The sequence below is a fragment of the Tamandua tetradactyla genome, chromosome 5 (genome assembly GCF_023851605.1).
Source record: "Tamandua tetradactyla isolate mTamTet1 chromosome 5, mTamTet1.pri, whole genome shotgun sequence".
Taxonomy (NCBI): Eukaryota; Metazoa; Chordata; class Mammalia; order Pilosa; family Myrmecophagidae; genus Tamandua; species Tamandua tetradactyla.
Genome location: NC_135331.1, coordinates 17,410,383 through 17,436,570, shown reverse-complemented (window position 1 = coordinate 17,436,570; position 26,188 = coordinate 17,410,383). Strand labels below are relative to the sequence as shown.

The 26,188-nt window shown below is 38.3% G+C and overlaps 1 protein-coding gene across 1 annotated transcript in view; it reads right to left on the bottom strand.

Annotated features, from left to right (window-relative positions):
* Positions 1–26,188, bottom strand: part of FBXW8 (F-box and WD repeat domain containing 8) — a 231,150-nt gene that overhangs the window by 53,051 nt on the left and 151,911 nt on the right. The window contains exons 6-7 of the mRNA XM_077159938.1: positions 20,915–21,111; positions 17,712–17,918 (exon numbers count right to left, since the gene is read on the bottom strand). Coding sequence (XP_077016053.1) covers positions 17,712–17,918; positions 20,915–21,111 — 404 coding nt within the window. The remainder of the gene's footprint in view (positions 1–17,711; positions 17,919–20,914; positions 21,112–26,188) is intronic.

Sequence of the window (26,188 nt, the reverse complement as noted above, 5' to 3'; positions counted from 1 at the left end):
GAGCGTATAATAATAGTGAAATGTACAATGTACAAATTTTAAAAATGTTTTTGCATGAGGAAGAACAAAGGAATGTCATTATTGCAGGGTGCTGAAAATAGATGATAATTAATACTTTAAAATGTCACCTTATGTGTGAGACTAAAGCAAAAATGTTTATTTGTTATAAAATTTATATTTTGACTAGAGCATTTCTAATATAACTCATGTAGATAGTTTGATTGAATGTCATAAGTACTCGGAATCTCAGGTAGGACATGAGATTTTGTTGGTTTGTCCAGAGTGATGCCCTGATGAATCCCAGAGTGATTTGATCAGTGACTGGAAAAGTATTTGCAAGCCCCCTTTGGGGAATGGTGAGAGTGGGGAGAAATTCAACTTCCCCAAGTTAAATTCTTGATATTCTCACAAGCAGTGTGGACAACCAAAGCTATAGGCTGAGCCCCCAGTCTTGGGGTTTGTTCATATGAAAATTAACCCCACAAAGGATAGGTCAAGTCTACTTAAAATTTAGGCCTAAGAGTCACCCCCAAGAAAGCCTCTTTTGTTGCTCAAATGTGGCCTCTCTCTCCAGCCAACATGACGAACAGTCTCATCACCCTCCCCCTCTCCGCATGGGACATGACTCCCAGGGGTGTGGACCTTCCTGGCAATGTGGGACAGAGATCCTGGAATGAGTTCAGATTCAGCATCAAGGGACTGAGAAAAACCCTAGAATGAGCTGAGAATTAACATCAAGGGATTGAGAGAACCTTCTCGACCAAAGGGGGAAGAGTGAAATGAGACTAAGTGTCAATGGCTGAGAGATTCCAGAGTTGAGAGGTTATCCTGGAGGTTATTCTCATGCATTAAGTAGATATCACCTTGTTGTTGAAGATGTAGCGGAGAGGCTGGAGGGAACTGCCTGAAAATGTAGAGCTGTGTTCCAGTAGCCATGTTTCTTGATGATGACTGAACAATGATATAGCTTTCACAATGAGACTCTGTGAATGTGAAAACCTTGTGTCTGATGTTCCTTTTAGCTACTATATTAAGAGAAGAGTAGAACATATGGAACAAAAATAAATAATAGGGGGAACAAATGTTAAAATAAATTTAGTTTGAAATGCTAGTGGTAAATGAAAGCAGGGGTAAGGGGTATGGTATGTATAATCTTTTTTTTTTCTCTGTTATCATTTTATTTCTTTTTCTGTTGTCTTTTTATTTCTTTTTCTAAATCGATGCAAATGTTCTAAGAAATGATGAATATGCAACTATGTGATGATATTAAGAATTACTGATTGTATATGTAGAATGGAATGATATCTTAATGTTTTGTTTATTAATTGTTTTAATTAATAAAAAAGTTTAAAAAAATTCTGTAGGGTTTCTATACACTAGAAATGAGCAATCTGTGGGGGAAATCAAGAAAAAAATTCCATTTAGAATTGCAACCAAAAGAATAAAATATTTATGAACAAATTTAACTAAGGATACATAAGATGTATACAAAGAAAACGAAAATAAATTGCTAAAATAAATCACAGAAGACCTAAATAAATGGAAGGGCATACCGAAGTTATGAATTGGAAGACTAAAAATAGTTGTCAATTCTACCTAAACTGATTTATAGATCCAATGCAATACCAATTAAAGTCCCAAACACTTACTTTGCAGAAATAGAAAACCAATAACCAAATCAAATAGCTAAAAATATCCTGTGAAAGAAAAATGCAGTGAGAAGTCTCACAGTACATGACTTGAAGGCGTATTACAAAGCTACAGTGGTCAAAACATCATGGTACTGGCATAAAGACAGATAAACTGACCAGTGGAATCAAGCAGAATGTTCAGAGCCCCTCATCTAAGGACAATTGATCTTTGATAAGGCAGCCAAGCTAACTTACGTGGGACGGAATAGTCTCTTCATTAAATGGTGCTTAGAGAACTGGATAGCCATGTGCAAAAGAATGAAAGAGGATCCGTATCTCACAACCTATACAAAAATTAGCTTAAAATGGATCAAAGACCTAAACAATAGATCTAAGACAATAAAACTTTTAGAAGAAAATGTAGGAAAATATCTTATAAAACTTGCAATAGGAGGCGGTTTCCTAGATATTACACCCCAAGCACGAGCACTGAAGAAAGAAATAGATGAATGGGAACTCCTCAAAATTAAACACTTTTGTGCATCAAAGAACTCTGACAAGAAAGTAAAAAGACAGCCCACACAATGGGAGACAATATTTGGAAACGACATATCAGGTAAGGGTCTAGTATGCAGCATATATAAAGAGATTGTTTGACTCAAAAAACAAAAAGACAAACAACTCAATTACAAAATGGGCAAAAGACATGAACAGAAACTCCTCTGAAGAGGAAATACAAATGGCTAAAAGGCACATGAAAGGATGTTCAACTTCTCTGGCTATTAGGGAAATGCAAATCAAAACCACAATGAGATACCATCTCACACTCACCAGAATGGCCATTATCAATAAAACAGGAAATGACAAGTGCTGGAAAGGATGTGGTGAAAGAGGCACACTTATCCACCACTGCTGGTGGGAATGTAAAATGGTACAACTGGTGGAAGGCAGTTTGGCGGTTCCTCAGGAAGCTAAGTATATAATTGCCATATGATCCAGCAATACCATTGCTAGGTATCTATTCAAAGGACATAAGGAAAAGGACACAAACGGACATTTGCACACCACTGTTTACAGCAGCATTAGTTACAACTGCCAAGAGATGGAAACAGTCCAAATGTCCATCAACAGATGAGTGGCTAAACAAGCTGGGGTATATACATGCAATGGAATATTATGCTGCTGTAAGACAGAATAAAGTCATGAAACATGTAACAATGTGGATGAACCTTAAGGACATTATACTGAGTGACATTAGCTAGAAACAAAAGGACAAATACTGTATGGTCTCACTGACATGAACTAACATTAATGAATGAACTTGGAGAATTTCAGTTAAGAACAGAGGTCATCAGAAGATATAAATAGGGCAGATATTGGGTAACTGGAACTGAAAGGATAGTTTGTACAGTAGGACTGATTGTAAAAATTCAGAAATGGATAAAACAATACTACTGGGCTGTAGCATAATAATATAAGTATACTGAATGAAGCTGAATGTGAGAATGATAGAGGGAGGAGGGCTGGGGGCACATATGAAACGGGAAGGAAAGATAGACAATAAAGACTGGGATGGTTTAATCTAGGAATGCCTAGAGTGAAGAATGATAGTGACTAAATGTTCAAATTAAAAAACGTTTTTGCTGTCAAATGGTACAACCGACTTGGAAGGCAGTTTGACAGGTCCTCAGGAAGCTAAGCATAGAACTGCCATATGACCCAGCAATACTGTTGCTAGGTATCTACTCAGAGGACATGAGGGTAAGGACACAAATGGGTATTTGCACACCAATGTTTTTATAGCAGCATTATTTACTATTGCCAAGAGGTGGAAACAGCCCAAATGTCCATCGACAGATGAGTGGCTAAACAAGCTGTGGTACATACATACAATGGAATATTATGCAGCTCTAAGACAGAATACAATTATGAAGTATGTAACAACATAGATGGACCTTAAGGACATTATGCTGAATGAGATTAGCCAGAAACAAAAGGACAAATACTGTATGGTCTCACCGATATGAACTGACATTAGTGAATAAACTTGGAGAATGTCAGTTGGTAACAGAGACCATCAGGAGATAGAAATACAGTAAGATATTGGGTGGTTGGAGCTGAAGGGATACAGAGTGTGCAACAGGACTGATTGTAAAAATTCAGAAATGAATAGCACAATACTACCTAACTATAATACAATTATGTTAGAACACTGAATGAAGCTGAATGTGAGAATGATAGAGGGAGGAGGGCTGGGGGCACAAATGAAATCAGAAAGAAAGATAGACAATAAAGACTGAGATGGTATAATCTAGAAATGCCTAGACTGTATAATGATAGTGACTAAATGTACAAATTTAAAAATGTTTTTGCATGAGGAAGAACAAAGAAATGTCAATACTACAGGGTGTTGAAAATAGATGGTAATTAATATTTAAAAATTTTAACTTACGTGTGAGACTAAAGCAAAAAATGTTTATTTGGTACAAAATTTATATTTTGACTAGTGCACTTCCTAATATAACTTATGTAGACAGTGTAACTGAACACCATAAGTACATGGAACCTTGAGCAGAGCATAAGATTTTGTAGGTTTGTCCAGAGTGATGCCCCCATAAGTCCCATAGTGATTTGAACAGTGAATAAAAAAGTATTTGCAAAGTCCCCTTGGGGGAATGGGGAGACAAGGGGAAAATTCAGCTTTCCCAAGTAGAGAATTCTTGATATTCACACAAGCAGTGGGGACAACCAAAGCAATAGGTGAGCCCCCAATCTTGCGGTTTGTTCATATGAAACTTAACCCCACAAAGGATAGGTCAAGCCTACTTAAAATTAGGCCTAAGAGTCACCCGCAAGAGAACCTCTTTTGTTGTTCAGATGCGGTCTCTCTCTCCAGCCAACACAACAAGTAAACTCACCATCCTCCCCCTCTGTACATGGGACATGACTCCCAGGGGCATGGAGACCTTCCTGGCAATGTGGGAAAGAAATCCTAGAATGAGCTGGAACTCAGCATCAAGGGATTGAGAAAATGTTCTCGACCATAAGAGGGAAGAGTGAAATGAGACAAAATAAAGTGTCAATGCCTGAGAGATTCCAAACAGAGTCGAGAAGTTATCTGGGAGGTTATTCTTATGCATTAAATAGATATCACCTTTTTAATCAAGATGTAATGGAGAGGCTGGAGGGAATTGCCTGAAAATGCAGAACTGTGTTCCCGTGGTCATGTCTCTTGAAGATGATTGTATAATCATACAGCTTTCACAGTGTGACTGTGTGACTGTGAAAACCTTGTGTCTGATGCTTTTATCTACCTTATCAACAGAAGAATAAAATATACAGAATAAAAATAAATAATAGGGGGAACAAATGTTAAAATAAATTTAGTAGATTGAAATGCTACTGATCAATGAAAGGGAGGGATAAGGGGTATGGTATGTATGAATTTTTTTGTTTTCTTTTTATTTCTTTTTCTGAATTGATGCAAATGTTCTAAGAAACGATCATGATGATGAATATGCAACTGTGATGATATTGTGAATTACTGATTATATACATAGAATGGGAAAAAATGAATAAAGAAATTTAAAAGTTTGCAAAAATACTTTTGAACAAAGGAATGTCAATGTTGCAGGATGCTGAAAACAGACAGTCATTCACATGTTAAAACTTCAACTTCTATGTGAGACGTAAGCAAAAAATATTTATTTAGTACAAAATTTATATTTTGACTATGCATTTCCTAAGATAAGTGATATGGACAGGTTAATTGAACACCATAAGTACATGGAACCTTGAATAGGGCATGAGATTTTGTAGGTTTGCCCAGTGTGATGCCCCAATAAATCCCCGAGTGATTTGAACAGTGAATAAAGAAATATTTGCAAAGGGAATGGCAATAAAGGGGGATAGTTTCCCCATTCAGAGAATTTCTGATAGTTCCGCAAGCAGTGGGGACAACCAAATTAATAGGCCAAACCCTTAATCTTAGGGTTTGTTCATATGAAACTTAATCCCGCAAAGGATAGGCTAAGCGTATTTAAAATTAGGGCTAAGAGTCACCCCCAAGAGAACCTCTTTTGTTGCTCAGATGTGGCCTATTTCTCTCTCAACAAACACGGCAAGCGAACTCACTTCCCTCCCCCTCTCTACGTGGGACATGACTCCCAAGAGTGCAAACCTCTCTGGCAACATGAGACAGAAACCCTAGAATGAGTTGGGACTTGGCATTAAGGGATTGAGAAAACTTTCTCGACTGAAAAGGGGAAGAGAAAAATGAGACAAAATAAAGTGTCAGTGGCTGAGAGATTTCAAACAGAGTCGAGAGGTTATCCTGGAGGTTATTCTTACGCATTATATAGAGATCCCCTTTTTAGTTTAAGGTGTATTAGAAAGGTTAGAGGGAAGTGCCTGAAACTGTAGAGCTGTGTTCTAATAGCCATGTTTCTTGAAGATGAATATTTAATGATATAGCTTTTGCAATGTAACTATGTGATTGTGAAAACCCTGTGTCTGATGCTCCTTTTAGCTACAGTATGGACAGATAAGTAAAAAATACGGATTAAAAATAAATAAATAATGGGGGAACAAATGTTAAAGTAAGGTGAGTAGAACTGAAATACTAGTGATCAATGAAAGGGAGTGGTAAGGGGTACAGAAAAAACATAGTGGGAACAAAGGTAAAATTTTTGGGCAAATGGAAATACTAGCCATAGATAAGAGGGAGGGGGAAGGGGTATGGTATGTATGAGTTTTTTCTTTTTATTTCTTTTTCTGGAGTGATGCAAATTTTCTAAAAAAATATCATGGTGATGAATACCACTATGTGATGCTATTGTAAGCGACTGATTGTATACCATGTATGCAATGTTATATGTTAAGAATGGTCATGTTTGCATGTTGCTTTGGTTTGGCAATTAAAAAAAAAAAAAAAGCAAGGGATACCTTCAGTGGAAAATATTTGCAGGCCATGAACATACCAAGAAAGGATTGCCTAATTCAATAATATATAATATGTATTAGTGGGCATGGACAAATGTTGCTAATAATAAAAATTATTTGAAATTGAAAAAAAATAGCAACTAAAATAATCAAGCACTCAGGAATGAACTTAACTATGGACGTAAAGGACTTGTACACAGAAAACTACCTAACATTGCTAAAACAAATCAAAGAAGATCTAAATAGGTGGAAAGACATTCCCTGCTCACTGACTGGAAGACTAAATATATTTAAGATGTCAATTCTACCCAAACTGATCTACAGATTCAACACAGTACCAATCAAAATTCCAACAACCTACTTTGAAGACCTGGAAAAGCTCGTTACCAAATTCATCTGGAAGGGAAAGAGACCCCAAATAGCTAAAAGCATCCTTAAAAAAGAAGAACAAAGTGGGAGGATTAATACTCCCTGACTCTAAAACACAGCATAAAGCCACAGTGGTCAAAACAGTACTGGCACAAAGACAGAACCAATGACCAATGGAATCGAACTGAGAATGTAGAAATAGACTACCAAATCTATGGTCAACTGATATCTGATAAGGCCCCCAAATCCTCTGAACTGGGACAAAATAGTCCTTTCAATAATTGGGCATGGAACAACTGGATATCAATAGCCAAGAGAATGAAAGAGGGCCCTTCCCTTACACTCTATACAGAAATTAGCTCAAAGTGGATAAAACACCTAAATATGAAAACTAGCACCATAAATCTTCTTGAAAAATATAGGGAAGCATCTTCAAGACCAAGTAATAACAGGTAGCTTCCTAAACTTTACACCCAAATCACAAGTAACAAATGAAAAAAAAAATAGATAAGTGGGAATTCTTCAAAATCAAATGCTTCTCCACCTCAAAAGACTTTGTCAAAAGGTGAACAGGTAGCCAACTCAATGGGAGAAAATATTTGGAAATCACGTATCAGACAAAGATTTGATATCCTGGATATACGAAGAAATACAACCCAACAACAGAAGAACAAACAACCCTATTATAAAAAAGGCTAAAGATGTGAATAGGAAATTTTCTGAGCAAATACAGATGGTTCAAAAGCACATGAAGCGATGTTCATTTTCACTGGCTATGAGGGAAATGCAGATCAAGACTACAATGAGATACCACCTCACACCTATAAAGAATGCAGACCATAAAAGAAACAGGAATCGATAAATGCTGGAGAGGATGTGGAGAAACTGAGACATTTATGCACAGCTGGTGGGAATATATACTGGTGCAGCCACTATGGAAGACTGGCAGTTTCTTAGGAAACTAAATATTGAGCTGCCCTAAGACCCAGCAATAGCACTACTTGGTATATACCCAGAAGAGCTGAAAGCAATGATACACAGAGACATTTGCAAACCAATGTTCTTAGCAGCATTATTCCCAATTGCCAAAAGATGGAAACCAACCAAATGCCCATCAACAGACGAGTGGATTAACAAAATGTGGTATATACATATGATGGAATATTATGCAGTAGGAAGATGAAATGACATCCTGAAGCACATGACAAGGTGGATGAGCCTTGAGGATATAATGCTGAGTGAAATAAGCCAGACACAAAAGGATAAAACCTGTAAGATTCCACATTTATGACCATAATAAAGGTCTCATCAGAGGCTTTTAATACAAAATATAGGGGACTTAGAGATACACAGAAGCTAGAAATGGGTGAATGGTTGAACAATGAGGTTGAACTCCAATGTAAGGGAATAGATAGAAGTGAAGGTGGTTCTCTAGTGGGTCTATAAGTAATATTACCATATTGAAGATGAACAAGATTGAAAGGGGTTGTATAGACCTACACATCCCACTGATTAACACTAGAACTATAAATTAGCTCTTGTAAGAATTACTTCAAAGGTATGATTCATGTTCAAAGAGTGTTTAAGTTCAGGGTACAGGGGGAAAACTGCTATTGCATGCTATGGGCTATGTTCAAAAGGAAAGTATCAGGCCATGGTGGCTCAGCAGGCAAGAATGCTTGCCGGCCATGCCAGAGGACCCAGGTTCATTTCCCGGTGCCTGCCCATGTAAAAAAAAAAGAAAAAAAGATGCAAAGTATCAGCACTACTATAGCAACAGCAGAGGTAAATAATGGGGGTAGGGAGAAGAGTTAAGAGGAAGATTAGATCTCCCATTTGGCAAGGGTGTGTTTATTGGTTTTCTCTTGGAAACGAAATTATCTAAAATTGGGAATGCTGATGGACTGTGGACTTTGGGCACTATACATGATACCTAATGAATGTAGGTTTCTGAAGGATGCACTAACTGAGAAGTAGACCAGTGAATGACAGAGTATATGTATGATCGAATGTCATGCTGCTACAAAAGGAATCAAGTAGTGAGGCATGCAACGATGTAAATGAACATGGTGTGGGACCTTTGTTGAGGCAAAATAAGCCAGAAACAAAAGAACGATGGTACGGCCTCCTTTAGAAAATGCTTATAAGAAAACAGGGGACTTGACTGTAAGCTTTTATAGCAGACATTAAGTCCAGAGTAGCAATTATTATTACTGGATTTTGAGAGAGACTGTTTATATATATATATATATATATATATATATATATATATATATATATCTTACCTCTAAATATCTGGTTATTTTATAATCAGATATTTAGAGATAAGAACAAAGTTGATCAGACTGGAATTAAAGTAATAGAGAACACAGGGGTAAGGAAGACAGTGTCTATATTTTAGAACCACACATACTCTTTGAGACCATAGGAAGAAAGGTTTATTGGTCTGGAACTGAAATATTCTGTAGCACATAATCTAATTAAATTATAGCTCATTTGAACAACTGAAAAAATGGAATTCAAAATAAGAAAGAGGTCCTTGAATCCTGCATAGATTAATGTAATACCTGATACATCCTAGAGTACATTAAGCAGATAATCAAAAAGTGTTGGCAAAGCCTCTTATGTAAGTAGCGGAGAAGTTTAGACTACGTATAGGTATGCCTAAGAGTTACTTCTGGAGGACCTCTTTGGCTGCTCAGATGTCACCTCACTCTCTCTAAGCCCAACTCTGCAAGTGAAATTATCGCCCTCCTCCTACGTGGAACATGACATCCAGGGGTGAAAGTCTCCCTGCGACATTGGGGATGACTCCCAGGGATAAATCTGGCCCTAGCAGTGAGGGATCAACAATTCCATCCTGACCAAAAAAGGGAAAAGAAGTGTAACTAAAAAAATATCAGTGGCAGAGAGGGTTCAAATACAGTCGAGAGGTTACTCTGGAGGTTGCTCTTATGCAAGCTTCAGTTAGACCTTGCTACCTATCATAACCTGCCAAATCCCAACCAGGACCATTCCAGAAAATTCTAAAGAACACCTAGGGCAATATATAAGATTCCACAAGGGTCCCATGCACTAGAGCAATTTTTCAGAAATCTACAACCTCCAGATGGGTCCCTGGACCAGGTAAGTTCTGAAACCTAGAGGGTCCAGCCTCTCCAGAACATCAGATAGTTCCACCTCCCTACCCCATATTAGTGACAGACCCTTCCAACATGAAAAAGTTAGAATGGCCATAGCCCAAACACCCCTAAAGAGAGGGATGGAAAGATCAAAGGTGATGGTGGAGTCATACAGAGAAGACAGGATCAACAAATGAGTATGAATGCTGAATCATTAAACTGATATCTCTTTTAGTCTCCAGTATCTCAGAGCAGCTAGAAGTAAAAACCTGAAATTGTGGAATTATAACCCATGGCAAACTCTGAACTATGTTCTACAACTAACTGTGGTGCTGTGCTTTGAAATTTATTGCTTTTTTTGTGTATATGTTATTTTTCACAAAAAAAAGAAAGAAAGAAAAAAGTCAATTGTGATGATAAAAAAATATAAGCCATCTAGCCTCCTATATCTGGAGCAGCTAGAAGGAAAAATCTGAGAGGATCGTACCATAGCCCAGAACAAACTCTGGGATCTATCCTGTAACAAGTTGTTGAAGAGTGCTTTGAAAACGATTGCTTTTTTATTTCTTTGCTTTGTATATATGTTATACTATACAATAAAAAAGTTAAAAAAGAAAAAAAGAAAGGCAGAATTAGACAGATCTCTGAATAGCTCTTATTTTATTGTGAACCTTTTGCAAAGCCGGTGAGAGAACAGATGCCAGGGAACCAGTATAGGGATGGGATGCAACATCATCCCCTATTACTCAAGGTACAAATTCTGTGGAGGGCAAAAGCTATAAATTTTAAAGTTGCTTACCCTTTTAACACAGCAAGTCTACTTTGAGGAGCTAATCCTACAAATACAATCACATGGGCCAAGTGTTATTTGCAAGAGCAAAAGACTGGTAGGAATGTAAAGCCCATTAATGGCGGAGGGATAGCCAAATTAAGGCACATTCACAAGGTGGTCATCATGAAGTTGCAAAAAAGAAAAAAGAAAGAAAGAAATGGAAAAGAAGAACCAGAATTCTTTATTGAGTCACAAGAAATGATCTCCAAGAGATTTATTTTACTGAGGGTAAAAGCAAGATGCAGAACACTAATATAAATCCTAAAACAGAAATAGTATTTTACCATTTATATTTTTTTTTAAAGGGAAGTAAGAGCATGTATGGGTAATTTCCTTATATAAGCCAGAAAATGGCAACATTGCTTTGGCTTCAAGGAAAGAAACAATGGCAAGGGAAAGGAGTGGAAAGAAATCTTTCCACTGTATACCCTTTCCTGTCTTTGATTTTTTCAATCACGTGAATTCATTACCTCATCAAAAAATACTTTTTTTCTTAGATGTTTAAAGATTTGAGCTTTTATGAAATGTGAAGATAGTTAATAGTCATTTTTCCAAGACTTTACTTGGACAAAGAAAATGCTGGCAAAGCCAAGCATGGTCCCTAATTCAGTTCCCTGAAATCCAAGAGTCTGGGAAGTTCTGCCCCACAGGTAGAATAAGATGTGTCATAATACTGATACTTTCTCTGATTTCTTCTTCCCCGAGCTAGACAAAACTGAACAGCCAGCTATATCCAGTCTTTTTAAAAGAATAAATAGATAAGCTTTCATTAAATTACTTGGTTTTACTGACTTAGAAAACTGTTTATAAACAATACTAAGTTAACTGATAAGTACCAGTTTATTGAAATCTGTGTATAATGCTGTCTTAATACTCCAATGCCAAGAACACAAGGGAGCTCAGTAACTACTTGATGATGAATACATGGATGGGCTAGCTAGCTAGACAAGTGAATGGATGAATTTGAACTATTATTCGATGTTCATATAGCTGTAGTACCTATAAAATGCTAATATGATCATCATATAATGAAAGGATACTCTCCAACTAAACAACAAAAAAACCCCACCTCTATAGTACTTCTACAGGTTAGGGAGATTTAAATTTCTAACTAAAATTCAATTCCAACATTTGGACTTCATTGTCTGCTTTTAGTGGTTAATCAATAAGGGATGACAGACAGTTAAACTCCAGTTCTGTATCAGGTACAAACAAAAATAAGCCAAACTCTCTGTTCTCATAAAGCCTTCATGCAGGCCAGAATCACAGACATAAACCCCAACGCATATATAACTCCAGGCAAACCCCATTGCTGAAAGCCTCATACTAACCTAATAAAATGTGCTGGGACACACAGCCAGACTGAAGCACAAATAGAGCCAAAATACGGTATTCACAAGCAAAGTGACACTGTACCCCACACATGAGCCTATTTGGAAATTACAACATCTCATTACAGCTTAGCAGGACAACAGTAAAATCTCTCAGACTACCCATTACATGGTTTGATCACACAGAAATGTTACACGACAATTACATGTTTCTTAAAAATGCAGATTTTTCTGAGAAAGCAGAAAACAATCCATTAAAAACAACCAGACAAAAGTTCTACTCTACAAAAATAAGGACAGTGGCACAGATAAAGTTTGGCACCCTTTATGGTGGAGTGGGTTTCATTCATGCTGGAGAAACATCTCAACGCAAAGTTATTACCAACACAACTAACAAACAGCCCGCCAACCACCCACCCAAGTTTTCAGAAGTTTGATGTTGTTGGATGACTAAATGCTACTGGCAACTTTCAAGGGGGATATTTAGATACACTTTGCAGCAAATTTACTTCCATTCCTAATTTTAAAACATCAACAAAAAATACCAGGCAACAAACTATTTGAAGGACTATATATATATATATATATATATATATATATATATATATATATATATATATATATATGTATATTTTTAAATTTACAATTAATATATTTATCAGCTGATATTTATAATTAATGCTTTTAACTGGATTGGAAATCTTGAGAGGCATCCAACAAGCACTGACTACATCCATATCTAAAGGCTCCTCCCACTTTAATTATATGTTGAACTATTATCCCTTTACTGATTTCTCAAATATACTCACTACAATTGCAACACTACACAAATAAATCCATTTAGATAAGTCAAAGAGAAATAGGGTCTGCCAGATATATGAAAAGCTTAAATGAGGCAAGTGTCAAATATTACTATCATCCCACTATACCAAGAATTCCAAAAATAAATGAGATAACCAAAACTTGAAAACATAATGGATGGAGAATCAGAAAGCAAACAGCCTCTCCTCTCTCACCAAATGAGATCATGAAGGATCTGAAAAGAAAGCTCTTTCAAAGCCCAAGGAAACTGCTTTAGGAAACCGATTCCTTCCCCTCTTCCCCCATTTCCTGGGGAAATAAAACACAGGAATTATATCATCACAGACTTTCCAACTAAGATAGACTGGATCTGTTCCAACAAAGCAGGCTGACTGGAGCACAAAGGGAGCACCTTCTCAAAGGGAAATTACTATCAGCCACATGTATTTTCTACTGCTTTATCTGTCTTCCCCAGTGAAAAGTATATCATTGGAATCCAGGATGTTTCGATTCTTAGAGTACTTGCCAGACTGCAAAACCAGTAACACCTACAGAATTGAGATCTGACCATACAGGTAACTACACATAGGGGAAATAAGATAGACAGAATCATAACCAGAGGCCAGAATCAAACTACCACGGGGTAGAAATAACACGAAGCACACAATAACAGTTAACTGTTACGTGTCAGGCACTATGCTTTAGGCTTTACATACATTTTCTATGACTTAGGTATTATTATGATTGCCATTTTACAAATGGGGAAAGTGAGGCAGAGAGGAGTTTAAGTAACTTCCGAAGATCACACAACTCGCAGAAGCAGGACTGGGATTCAAACACAAGCAGTTTAACTGTCCACAGCCTCGTTCTTCACCAGTACACTATACTCTTCTATAGGAAGGGGAGTCTCTTTCCTTTGGAAAAGGATGTCTCAGGGGAATCACTGGCTTAGAGATGTGCCTTTCCAGGAATAACACCAACTGCCAGCAGTGTCAGGAGCAGGAAAATTGGAGGAAAAACAAAACAAAAATACCTATACTTCATCCCTTGCTCCCCTGGTCCCTCTGGAAGGTAAGAAGTTGTTTTATAAATCAGCTTTCAGGTTAGGTAATTGGCCTATAGTCAAGATATTAAAATGCTAGGTAGTCATAAAATCAAGTCACTATTTAAAGAACTTCAGATACAAATTTGTCTCCCACCAAAGGAAGACATGTTTACTGGGTCTAAAATTTAAATTTTCTGTAGCACACTATCTAATTTACCCTGTCTGATCAGTTTACTTAAACAACCTAATTACATGGAACCTAGAACAGAGAATGAGATCTTATTCTGAACAGGTAAATGTAATACCGATATACATTGAAGAGTATTTTGGGCATAAAACTGTACTTGCACAGTCACTGTGAAGGACTGGGGGAAGGGTGGAATTATTCAATTTCCCCACTTGGAGAATTCCTGATATTCTTTCAGGCATTAGGGATTCCCAATTTAATAAACCAAGTCCTCAATCTTTTCTTTTTTAAATATTTTTATTGATAAATCTTCACACACGTACAGTCCATAAATGCTGTACAAAGGTGCACAATATCACATAGTTGTGTATTCATCACCATGATAATTTTTAGAACATTTGCATCAATCCAGAATAAAAAAAATTAAAAGAAAAATTCATACATCACATACCCCTCACCACTCCCGCTCATTGACCACTAGTATTTCAATCTACCCAATTTATCTTACCCCTTATCCCCCCTATTATTTATTTTTTAACCATATTTTCTTACTCATCTGTCCATACCACAGGTAAAAGGAGCATCAGACACTAAGTTTTCACAATCACACAGTCACATTATAAAAGCTACATTGTTATACAATTGTCTTTAAGAATCAAGACTACTGGAACAAAGTTCAGCAATTTCAGGTACTTTCCTCAAGCCACTCCAATGTACCATAAACTAAATATCTATATAATGCATAAGAATAACCTCCAGGATAACCTCCTGACTCTGCTTGAAATCTCTCAGCCACTGAAACTTTATTTTGTCTCATTTCTCTCTTCCCCATTTTAGTCAAGAGGGCTTTCTCAATCCCATGATGCTGGGTCCCAGCAAATCCTGGAAGTTCTGTCCCACATTACCAGGGAGATTTACACTCCTGGGAGTCATGTTCTACGTAGTAGGTGGAGGGCAGTGAGTTCACCTGTCAAGTTGGCTTAAAGAGAGACAAGCCCTCAATCTTGAGGCTTGCGCTATGAAATATATGTCTCCAACGGTGAAGCTAGGCCTGCATGTAATTATGCCTAAGGATCACCCTCAGAGAGCCTATTTTCTTGCTCAAATGTGGCCTCTCTCTTTAAGCCAACTCTGCAAATAAATTCACCACCTTCTCCCCAACATGGGACGTGACTCCCAGATATGTAAGTCTCCCTGGGAATGTGGGATATGACTTCCAAGGATGAGTCTGGCCCTGGCATCACAGGATTGAGAATGCCTTCTTGACCAAGAGGGGGAAAAGAAATGGAATAAGATAAAGTTTCAGTGGCTAAGAGATTTCAAATAGAGTTGAGAGGTCATTTTGGAAGTTACTCTTATGTAAGCTTTAGCCAGATATTTCAAACTACAACAGTATCCCATGCCCCAACCAACAGTATTCCTGAAAATTCTAGGGAGTGCCCAGGACTTTATCTAAGTCTCTATAAAGATTTTTCTTAGTAAGGTTATTTTTTCAGAAACTTAAGACCTCTACATTGATCAAAAAGTCCTGAAGTCCAGAGTTAACAGTCTCTCCAAGAATATCAACCAGTTTCATTCCTCTATACCATAAGGTAAACAACCCTTACCAGCACAAAGAAGTTAAAATGGTCATTGCCAAAATATCCCTGAAGATTGAGAGAAAGCTCAAATGAGAGGGAGAAGGTATAACTAAGTAATTAGGATTTAACAAATGACTGTGACTAACTCACTTATTAAATAGATATTTCTTCTAGTGTCCAGTGTTGTAGAATAGCCAGAAGGAAATACATGGAATTGTTGAACTGTAATCCAGTAACCCTGATTTTTGATAATGACTGTATACCTATATTGCAAAAAAAGTCAGTTGCTGTGTTTGTATGGATCTACTTCTGTACGTTTTTTTTTTGTTCTACTGATATATATATATCTTTGTAATACTACACTGCCTTAGTTAACCTACCTCTCTATTACAGATCTTAAAAATGGGTAGAATGCAATACTAACGGTTAATAAGAGAGAGAGATAAGATAAGGAGTATGGGATGTTGGTAGTTCTCTTTTTTCATTTTGTTTTTTGGAGTAATGCAGATGTTTAAAATTTATCATTGTGATGAATGTACAACCATGTGATGATGTGACTCCACCCATTCCAGGTGGGTCTTGATTAGTATACTGGAATCCTTTAAAAGAGGAAAGATTCTGAAAAGAGCCACAAGAACCACTGAGCCCACGCAGCCAGAGACCTTTGGAGATGAAGAAGGAAAACACCCCCAGGGGAGCATCATGAAACAAGAAGCCTGGAGAGAAGGCTAGCAGAAGTCTCCATGTTTGCCATGTGCCTTTTCAGTTGAGAGAGAAACCCCGAGCATCATTGGCTGTCTTCAACCAAGGTATGTTCCCCTGGATGCCTTAGACTACACGTTTCTATAGCTTTGCTTTAATATGGACATTTTCACAGCTTTAGAACTGTAAACTTGCAACTTATTAAATTCCCCTTTTTAAAAGCCATCCCATTTTTGGTATATCACATTTCAGCAGCTTGCAAGCTAGAACTGATGGATTGTATGGCATACGAATATATCGCAATGAAATTACATTAAAAAAAAAACTGTTGGGGTGTAAGGGTAGTTCAGTGGTAGAATTCTCACTTGCCATGAGGGAGACATGGGTTCAATTCCTGGCCCACATACTCTACTCCCCTGACCCCAACAACAAACAGTGCTGCAATAATGGGATACTCACATGGAAAAAGAATGAAATGTGACCCCCCACCATACAGCATCCAAACAAAAATTGTCTCCCAGCTTCTGGTTCAAAGATTATCAGAAGGCCTTTTTATATACTGCTGGTGCAGTCTTACTTCAGGGCACTTTGACAGTGCCCACTAACATCTTAAATGCATACACCCTTGGACTAAGCAATAAGATTGCTAGGAATTTATCCTAGATATAAACTTATACAAGGACTTTTGCAAGTTGCAATATCCAATGTAGCATTGTCTATAACAGCCATAAGAGCAAAATCCACCTAAATGCCTACCTAGTTAAATAGGCTATGGGTTGTAAATATTCAACTGGAATCTTAGAGAGAGCTTGGTATAATGTTGATATGGAATGAGCTCCAAGGTGTATTATTAAGTAAAAATGTTGGGTAAAGAACAGTAGCATACTATAATCTCAGTTTTACAAAGATACGTCTTTAATATAAATGTAATTTCAGATGCATTACATTTTTCTAGAGGGATACCTAAAAACTGTTAATAGTATCTTCTGTGAAGTGGGACTGGGGGAAGGGAAGAAAAAGGAATGCTTCTGAAGTGCTTGCTTACCATGCTGATATGTATTACCCTAACATACCAGGAAAAAATATCAAAAAGCTTAACTGTTTAACTGTCTTCTAAAAAATAAAATCTATGATCTATCTTCTTAATTGTACATCTTGCTATTTTCATACCTTGTTTCCTTCGTACACCCATCCCAAACTCTTCACGCCAAAAGCCACCTGGTTTGCTGAGACATCAAGACATGTGGCGGGCTGACCATAGATGTAATGGAGGGTCCGTGCAGAGTCTTCAGCTTTTAACAGGTATACCAGATCTCCAGCAGTGGCTACTGCCACAGGGTACTTCCCAGTATCTGGAACTATTTCAAGATAGTCAACCTATTCAAAGATAAGGGTTGTTTAGTACTTAAAGTCTCACCAAAATTCATCTTGACTTGGTCAAACATACACATTCTTCCTACAAATCAAAGAGAAGACCAGCAACCCAATAGAAAATGACAGGCAAAGGGATAGTTTACAGAAAATGAAACACAAACAGCTCTTACACAAACAAAAAGATACTATTAAAAGATAAATACAAATATACTCTTATTAAGAGAAATACAAAATAAAAATTCACTGAGATGCCATTTTCACAATAAAGAATACAAAGTCTGATATCACACTGGGCTGGAAGCAGAGGTAGGACAACAATATTTATGGGTCCCAATTATTGTTGGCGGGGAAGTGATCTGGTCTAGTTCTTACCAAAATGTCAAACATACATATTCTTTGACCCAGTAAGTTCAGGAATTTACTTACAAATAAACTCACACATAATCTGAACAAATATCTACAAGATTATTTCCTACAGCACTTTCACTTATTTAGTCATAGCTAATAACTGGAAAAACCTAAATATCCATTATTAAGGAATTAACTGAATAACCTACGATACAGCTATACAATGGGATACCATGCTATCATAGAAAAAAAATGAAGAAATTCTTACAAACTGATACCAATGGAATATCTGAGATATATCTGGAAGGAAAAGCAAGGAAGCAAAAGGTGAGGAACAGGAATGACACTGTGCTAAAGTGTGCAAAAGGAGGGCAAGGGAAGTGTATGATGCACTTGGTTGGTACATGCATAAATCTGCTAATAATGGCTGTATTCAGGGAAGGAAATGGTTTGAGGTGGAAGATACATTTCCCACTGTAAACCTTACTGTGCCTTTTAAATTCTAATCCATAATGATATAATGAGTATTTAAAAAGTTATTTTTAAACAAGAAATCATATCAAATAAATTTCATTCAGTTCTAAAATACAAAAGATATGTTTTAACATCTATGTAAACCCAGAAAAAGTATTGAAAAAAGGTTAAAAATTTCTGAGTTATCAACCCTCTCTTGGTTTCAATATGCAGCAATTCCACAGAGTCCACTAGGCCATTCGAGGGTAGAAAGGCCATTATAACAAGCATTTCTATACCACAGTACTCAAGACACACATTATTACTCTCACTTGCTCTAATCTGCATGGATATGGGGAATACCCTGCACAAATAATTTGTTGCATCTATCTGTAAGCACTCTTTTACTACTGCCACAGCAGACATCAAGTTTTCACCTCCTTGAGTAAACTATAAGAGGATGGATGGTGAAAGTGAACCACACTGTGTAATTATGAAAATCCACAGTGTAAAAGGCCAGCATTACCCTGACAATATGACAGAGTTCAAAGCCTGAATCCTGAAGACTGTCCAGAGGGGCCTTGGAGAGTGAATAAGCATCCAGGTGACTCTGCTAATCCTCGGGCCCCACCGTGTGCACAGCAGCCCAATAGCCGAGGCCATGGATCCATCACAAAAGATGATGATCTAGGCTAATGTTACAAACCTGGGAACACTGCCATCGCTATTCAGGGGTTTTATCTGGGGAAGACAAAAATGGTCAGCTCTCCAGGCTAGGGAATGCCTTTTCCAGAGACACTTAGTACATTCTATGGTAACTTCTCACCCTATAAAAAGTATTAATAATATATAAAACACACCTCATTTGATGACTGCTTGCTTCCTTTCTCTCTTATTCTAAACTTCATTCCTTATTTTCCAAAAACTGACACCCTTACTCTAGCCATTTAACTTCATCTTAATGCTGGATTTTTGACAGAGTAAGAGACTCAGACTAAAAGTGGTCGTTGCCATTTGCTGGGAGCTGTAAACGACTTCAAAAAGCTTCTAGTCTGTGCCAGGATGCTACTTTATTGCCAAAAGCAAGATTTACACTTTTTATAGAGGGACTGAGATCTTAAATAATTGTCTGACTTCATATAATGATTACTAGTTTATAGTATTCTTTAATCAGAGACCAAATAATAAGCACCATGCAGTTTTCAGAACAAACAAAAATAATTTGTACTTTCATATTTTTCTAATAAATCCCTGAGATGACATCATCAGGTAGTTTTGGGAAACACCAGCTCCAAACTGAGGGATTTGATCATTAAAGGGGCAAGAAGCTTATGGAGGCAAAGTAGTAATACCATGGCTTTTTAAATTATTCAAGTCTAACAAGATTCTACGAGGGGAAACAGGGAAAAGAATAAAGAGTTGTTCCAGGTCAGGCCACCAATTCATTATTTCAATGCTGACGTTTCCGTTCACTCTCCTACCAAAGCCAAAATCAAGTTTATCTAAATCCATATTCCACATAGAGAGATTTGTACTCTTCCTTCTTACTACCAAATCATCTTCCAAAATACAAATGGAGAGGTTTATGTATTATGGAGACAAGTGCTGTCAAGTGAACTCTGAAATAAGCTATACATAAAGAATTCTTGAGGCTGGCTGGGCTTCACAAATGTTATCCTGGAACATGACTACCCAATTAACACTGACTTTAATCTGTTTTCACTCAAGAGTTACTCTTAATTCCAGGTGAGAAAATCTTGGGATGAGGAAAGTGGAGGGTAGAATCCTTCTTTCCCATATGGACTGGGATGATACGACTGGACTCATTTTCACTTATATGTTAGGCCAGAAACTGAGCTCAGATTTCTAGGGGAGAAAGTCCATCATCATAGTCTGAAGGAGGCCAAGGACCACAGTGATGTGAAAGTCTGGCACAGAAGTCAGCCCTGAAATTTGAATCACAGTTTTCTTAGCTCTGGGTCTTGGAATAAGTCAATTCATTGCTGTAAGTCTTCTGTTTGCTTCCTAGTAAAGGGGCAAATAAAACTACCTATTTCACAGGACTGTTACAAGATTGATGGATGTAAACCCCACAGGAAGCCTGAGTGAATGGGAGTACCAGCATCAATACTATTTATTTATATTTGATCTATAGATCTCACAGAATAGAAAATAAAATGACCAGACTAGAAGCTCACCAATTTCTGAACTTCAAATTCTGCAGCTATTTGCCAATATCCCTCTTCATTAGGACACAACATTATGACATCAAAGGCAGAGGCTGTGGCAACAGTTGCATCTTCCTGGCTGAGGGCTAGTGCCTGTATTCTTGCATCGTGCTCAAACCGATGAACTGGATACTTTCCAGTCCTTAGATCCCAAATATTAAGAAATCCTGTATAGAAAGAAACAATGCAGGTAACGTTTTTAAATTCATTTAATAAGCACAATTACAAAACAATCATGAAACAAACAAAATTAAAAGATAAAATGACAAACTGGTAAAAAAAATTTGTATAATATAACAAAAAGCCTATTTCCTAAATTAAGGTCACGATGCAATGAGAAAAAACAACTGAAAAATGAACAAAGGACATGAGCATCCTGTTTGCAGAAAAAGAACTACAACTGACATTTAAACATAAGAAAACAAGTAAAAGTTCATTCACAATTAGAGATATACAAATAAAAACTGCAATATAATATCATATTTCATTAAACTGACGATAATAGAAAATTTCATAAAAATTTTGTTGTTGATGATATGGAAAACAGGCTCTTTTCCATTGTTGTTGGGAGCACAAACTAATTCACCCTCTTTGATATTATATACCAAATTACAACTGTATGTATGCTTTAACTCGTATCTCTCTCTCTATATATATATGTACACACACACAAGTACACTAAGAAGTATGTATAGGGATATTTACTGCAATATTGCTGATTATATCAAAAGACTGGAAAACTGTGTAAAGATTTATCAATAGATCTTTATGGATTTTTATTTTATTAATAAAATAAACATCCCCTTTTAGTCAGGAAGGCATTGTTGATCCCATGGTGCCAGGGCCAGACTCATTCCCGGGAGTCATGCCCCACATTGTCAGGGAGACTTTCACCACTGAATATCATGCCCCAAATAGGGGGAGGATAATGATTTTCCTTGCAGAGTCAGGTTTAGAGAGAGAGGCCACATATGAGCAACAAAAGAGGTTTCCTGGAAACAACTCTTAGGCCACATTATTTGTAGTCTGAAGGTTCTCCACTATGGAAATAACTTTTATAAGGGCAAGCCTTAAAATCAAGGGCTTGGCTTATTTTCATGGGAGTCCCCAATGGTTGAGAGGGTACCTGGGGTTTCTCAGATGGGAAAGTTTAATAGTTCATTTTTTCCCCCTCTGTTTGGACCCTCAGGGACTATACCAATAGTTTATAATTATCATCCCACCAAAGTCTGAGATGTATCTGGGTATTACATTAAGCTATATAGAATTACAAGGCCTTGTTCCTGTTCTGGACTCCAGGAGTATGGGTTGTTTAAATGAGCTATCCAGTCAGCTTAATTTAGATTGTATGTTACAGAAAATTTAAGTTCTAGACATAATAAACCTCTTTGTCTTTGGTCTCATAACTCATACAGTAGGTGACATTCTAGAGTATATTCACCACCATCTTTTACTCTGTGTTCTAATTTTCCATAGTCCCAACCAGACGGGCTCTGTTTTTATCTCTATTTGAGGCCTGATCTCTTTTCCAGCCTCTCTAGTAGTTGCTGCATGTAGGAAAGCCGACTATCAGAACTGCAGAACTCAAACTATGAATCTTAGGTGTCATACAGGTACCCAAAGTTCCAGGAAAATACCAGGTAATATACATACAACACAGCATCTCAGAATTTAGAAATAACACTTAAAGCTCAGGAATAAATGAGACTGCTGTAAGAGCTTAAAATCTAGGCCCTAATTTTCTTATAAGAATTTTCTAAAAGAGACCATACAATTTCTGTTGTTTTGTTTCTGGTTTACTTTGCTCAACGTAAAATCCTCATGGTTCACTGACCTTGTTAAATGTTTTATGACTTCATTCCTTTCTGTAGCCACACAATAGGCCATCATATGTATACACCACTGCTCACCCTTCTACCTCTCAATACCCTTCGGCCATCTCCATCCTTTAGGTATCATGAACAATGTCACCATAAACATCAGTGTACAGATGTCTATTCAAGTCTCTGCTTTCAGTTCTTTCGAGTATATTCCCAGCAACATATATGGCAAATATATGGCAACCATATATTTAGCCTCCTATGGATCCACCACATTCCCCTCCAGAGAGGCTGCCCCATTCCACCACCCTACCAACATTTAATTGGTCTTTTCTCTCCACCTTTTCTCGAGCATTTGAATCTTTCTGTTTATTTATGTTGAATCTGCAGATTTTGTTGATATGTACATATAACATACATTCTATTAAAAAATCAACAATGGAGATCCAAGATGGCGTCTTAGTAAGGTACATGCATCTTAGTTCCTCCGACTCCAAATCAACTAATAGGTGAACAGAAACAGTACAGAACAGCTCCCGGGGCTACAGCAGGGAATGGACACACAGCGTAACCCAGTCTGGGCTGGTTAGTCTGACTGCGAAACTCGGCTGCGGTGAGTGAGATCCCCGAGCGGCGCGATTTCCCGAGCAGCCGCAGCTGTGGCGGTCCGAGCTAATCCCTCCCTCCTTCCCGGGCTGGCTGAGGGACGCGGAGAGACAAGCTTCCCAGCCAAGGCGGCCGGCGCCATACTTTTGCGGGCGGCTTCGAGTCTCGGCTTCGAGTCTGTGACTACGAGTCTCGCATCAGAGGGCTATCCAAAGTCTGGGCTGGCAAGTCTGATTGCGAGACTTGGCTGCAGCGAGACCCCCGAGCAGCCGCAGCTGCGGCGGTCCGAGCTAATCCCTCCCTCCTTCCCGGGCTGGCTGAGGGACGCGGAGAGACAAGCTTCCCAGCCAAGGCGGCCGGCGCCACACTTTTGCGGGCGGCTTCGAGTCTCGGCTTCAAGTCCGCAGCTACGAGTCTCGGATCAGAGGGCTATACAAAGTCTGGGCTGGCAAGTCGGACTGCGACTCTTGGCTGCGGCGAGACCCCCGAGCAGCGCGTGATTTGCCGAGCAGCCGCAGCCGCGGCGGTCGGAGCTAATCCCTCCCTCCTTCCCGGGCCGACTGAGAGTATCGGAGAAGCAAGTTTCCCAAGCCGAGGCAGGAGGCGCCCTTCTTCTGCGGGTGGCTTCGAGTCTCGGCTTTGAGTCCGCAGCTACGAATCTCAGATCAGAGGGCTATCCAAAGTCTGGGCTGGCTAGACTGACTGCGAGACTAGGCTGCGGTGAGACCCCCGAGCGGCACGTGATTTCCGGATCAGCGGCAGCTGCAGTGGTCCGAGCTACTCCCTCCCTCCTTTCCGGGCCGGCTGAGAGTATTGGAGAAGCAAGTTTCCCAAGCCGAGGCAGGCGGCACCCCTCTTTTGTGGGCGGCTTCGAGTCTCTGCTTCAAGTCCGCGGATACGAGTCTCGGATAGGAGGGCTATCCAAGCAGCGGTAGCCCCCCCCCACGGGAGGCTTCCTGGTCCGGTGGGGAATCCCCCAGGCCCGCTGAGGCCCGCAACCAGCCACAGGGTCCCCTCAAGCCGCGGCAGCAGACGCCCCCACCACGCGCAGCCCCTGAACCAACGGAGAGAATTGGATCCGAAATCCCCAGGCCACGGAGATCGGTGACTGGGGGAGACCCATTCCAAACACTTGAGACAAACGTGTGCCACGTGCGCCACATACTGGGCAAGATAAGAAAAACAGATCCCAGAGATTTCACAGAAAAATATTACAACCTTGCTGGGTCCAACACCAAGAGAAATCTGAATAAATGCCCAGACGCCAGCAGCAGAAGATAACTGTCCACGCTCAAAAGATTGAGAATATGGCTCAGTCAAAGGAACAAACCAAGAGCTCAAATGAGACACAAGAGCTGAGACAACTAATGCTGAATATACGAACAGAAATGGAAAACCTCTTCAAAAATGAAATCGATAAATTGAGGGAGGACATGAAGAGGACATGGGCTGAACATGAAGAAATAGAAAAACTGAAAAAACAAATCGCAGAACTTATGGAAGTGAAGGATAAAGTAGCAAACATAGAAAAAATAATGGATAGCTACAATGATAGATTTAAAGAGACAGAAGATAGAATTAGTGAATTGGAGGATGGAACATCTGAATTCCAAAAAGAAACAGAAACTATAGGGAAAAGAATGGAAAAATTTGAACAGGGTATCAGGGAACTCAAGGACAATATGAACCGCACAAATATACGTGTTGTGGGTGTCCCAGAAGGAGAAGAGAAGGGAAAAGGAGGAGAAAAACTAATGGAAGAAATGATCACTGAAAATTTCCCAACTCTTATGAAAGACCTAAAATTACAGATCCAAGAAGTGCAGCGCACCCCAAAGAGATCAGACCCAAATAGGCGTGCTCCAAGACACTTACTAGTTAGAATGTCAGAGGTCAAAGAGAAAGAGAAGATCTTGAAAGCAGCAAGAGAAAAACAATCCATTACATACAAGGGAAACCCAATAAGACTTTGTGTAGATTTCTCAGCAGAAACCATGGAAGCTAGAAGACAGTGGGATGATATATTTAAAATACTAAAAGAGAAAAACTGCCAACCAAGACTCCTATATCCAGCAAAATTATCCTTCAAAAATGAGGGAGAAATTAAAACATTCTCAGACAAAAAGTCACTGAAAGAATTTGTGACCAAGAGACCAGCTCTGCAAGAAATACTAAAGGGAGCACTAGAGTCAGATACAAAAAGACAGAAGAGAGAGATATGGAAAAGAGTGTAGAAAGAAGGAAAATCAGATATGATATATACAATACAAAACGCAAAATGTTAGAGGAAAATATTATCCAAACAGTAATAACACTAAATGTCAATGGACTGAATTCCCCAATCAAAAGACATAGATTGGCAGAATGGATTAAAAAACAGGATCCTGCTATATGCTGTCTACAGGAAACACATCTTAGACCCAAAGATAAACATAGGTTGAAAGTGAAAGGTTGGGAAAAGATATTTCATGCAAATAACAACCAGAAAAGAGCAGGAGTGGCTATACTAATATCCAACAAATTAGACTTCAAATGTAAAACAGTTAAAAGAGACAAAGAAGGACACTATATATTAATAAAAGGAACAATTATAACAAGAAGACATAACAATCATAAATATTTACGCACCGAATCAGAATGCCCCAAAATACGTGAGGAATATACTGCAAACACTGAAAAGGGAAATAGACTCATATACCATAATAGTTGGAGACTTCAACTCACCACTCTCATCAAGGGACAGAACATCTAGACAGAGGATCAACAAAGAAATAGAGAATCTGAATATTACTATAAATGAACTAGACTTAATAGACAT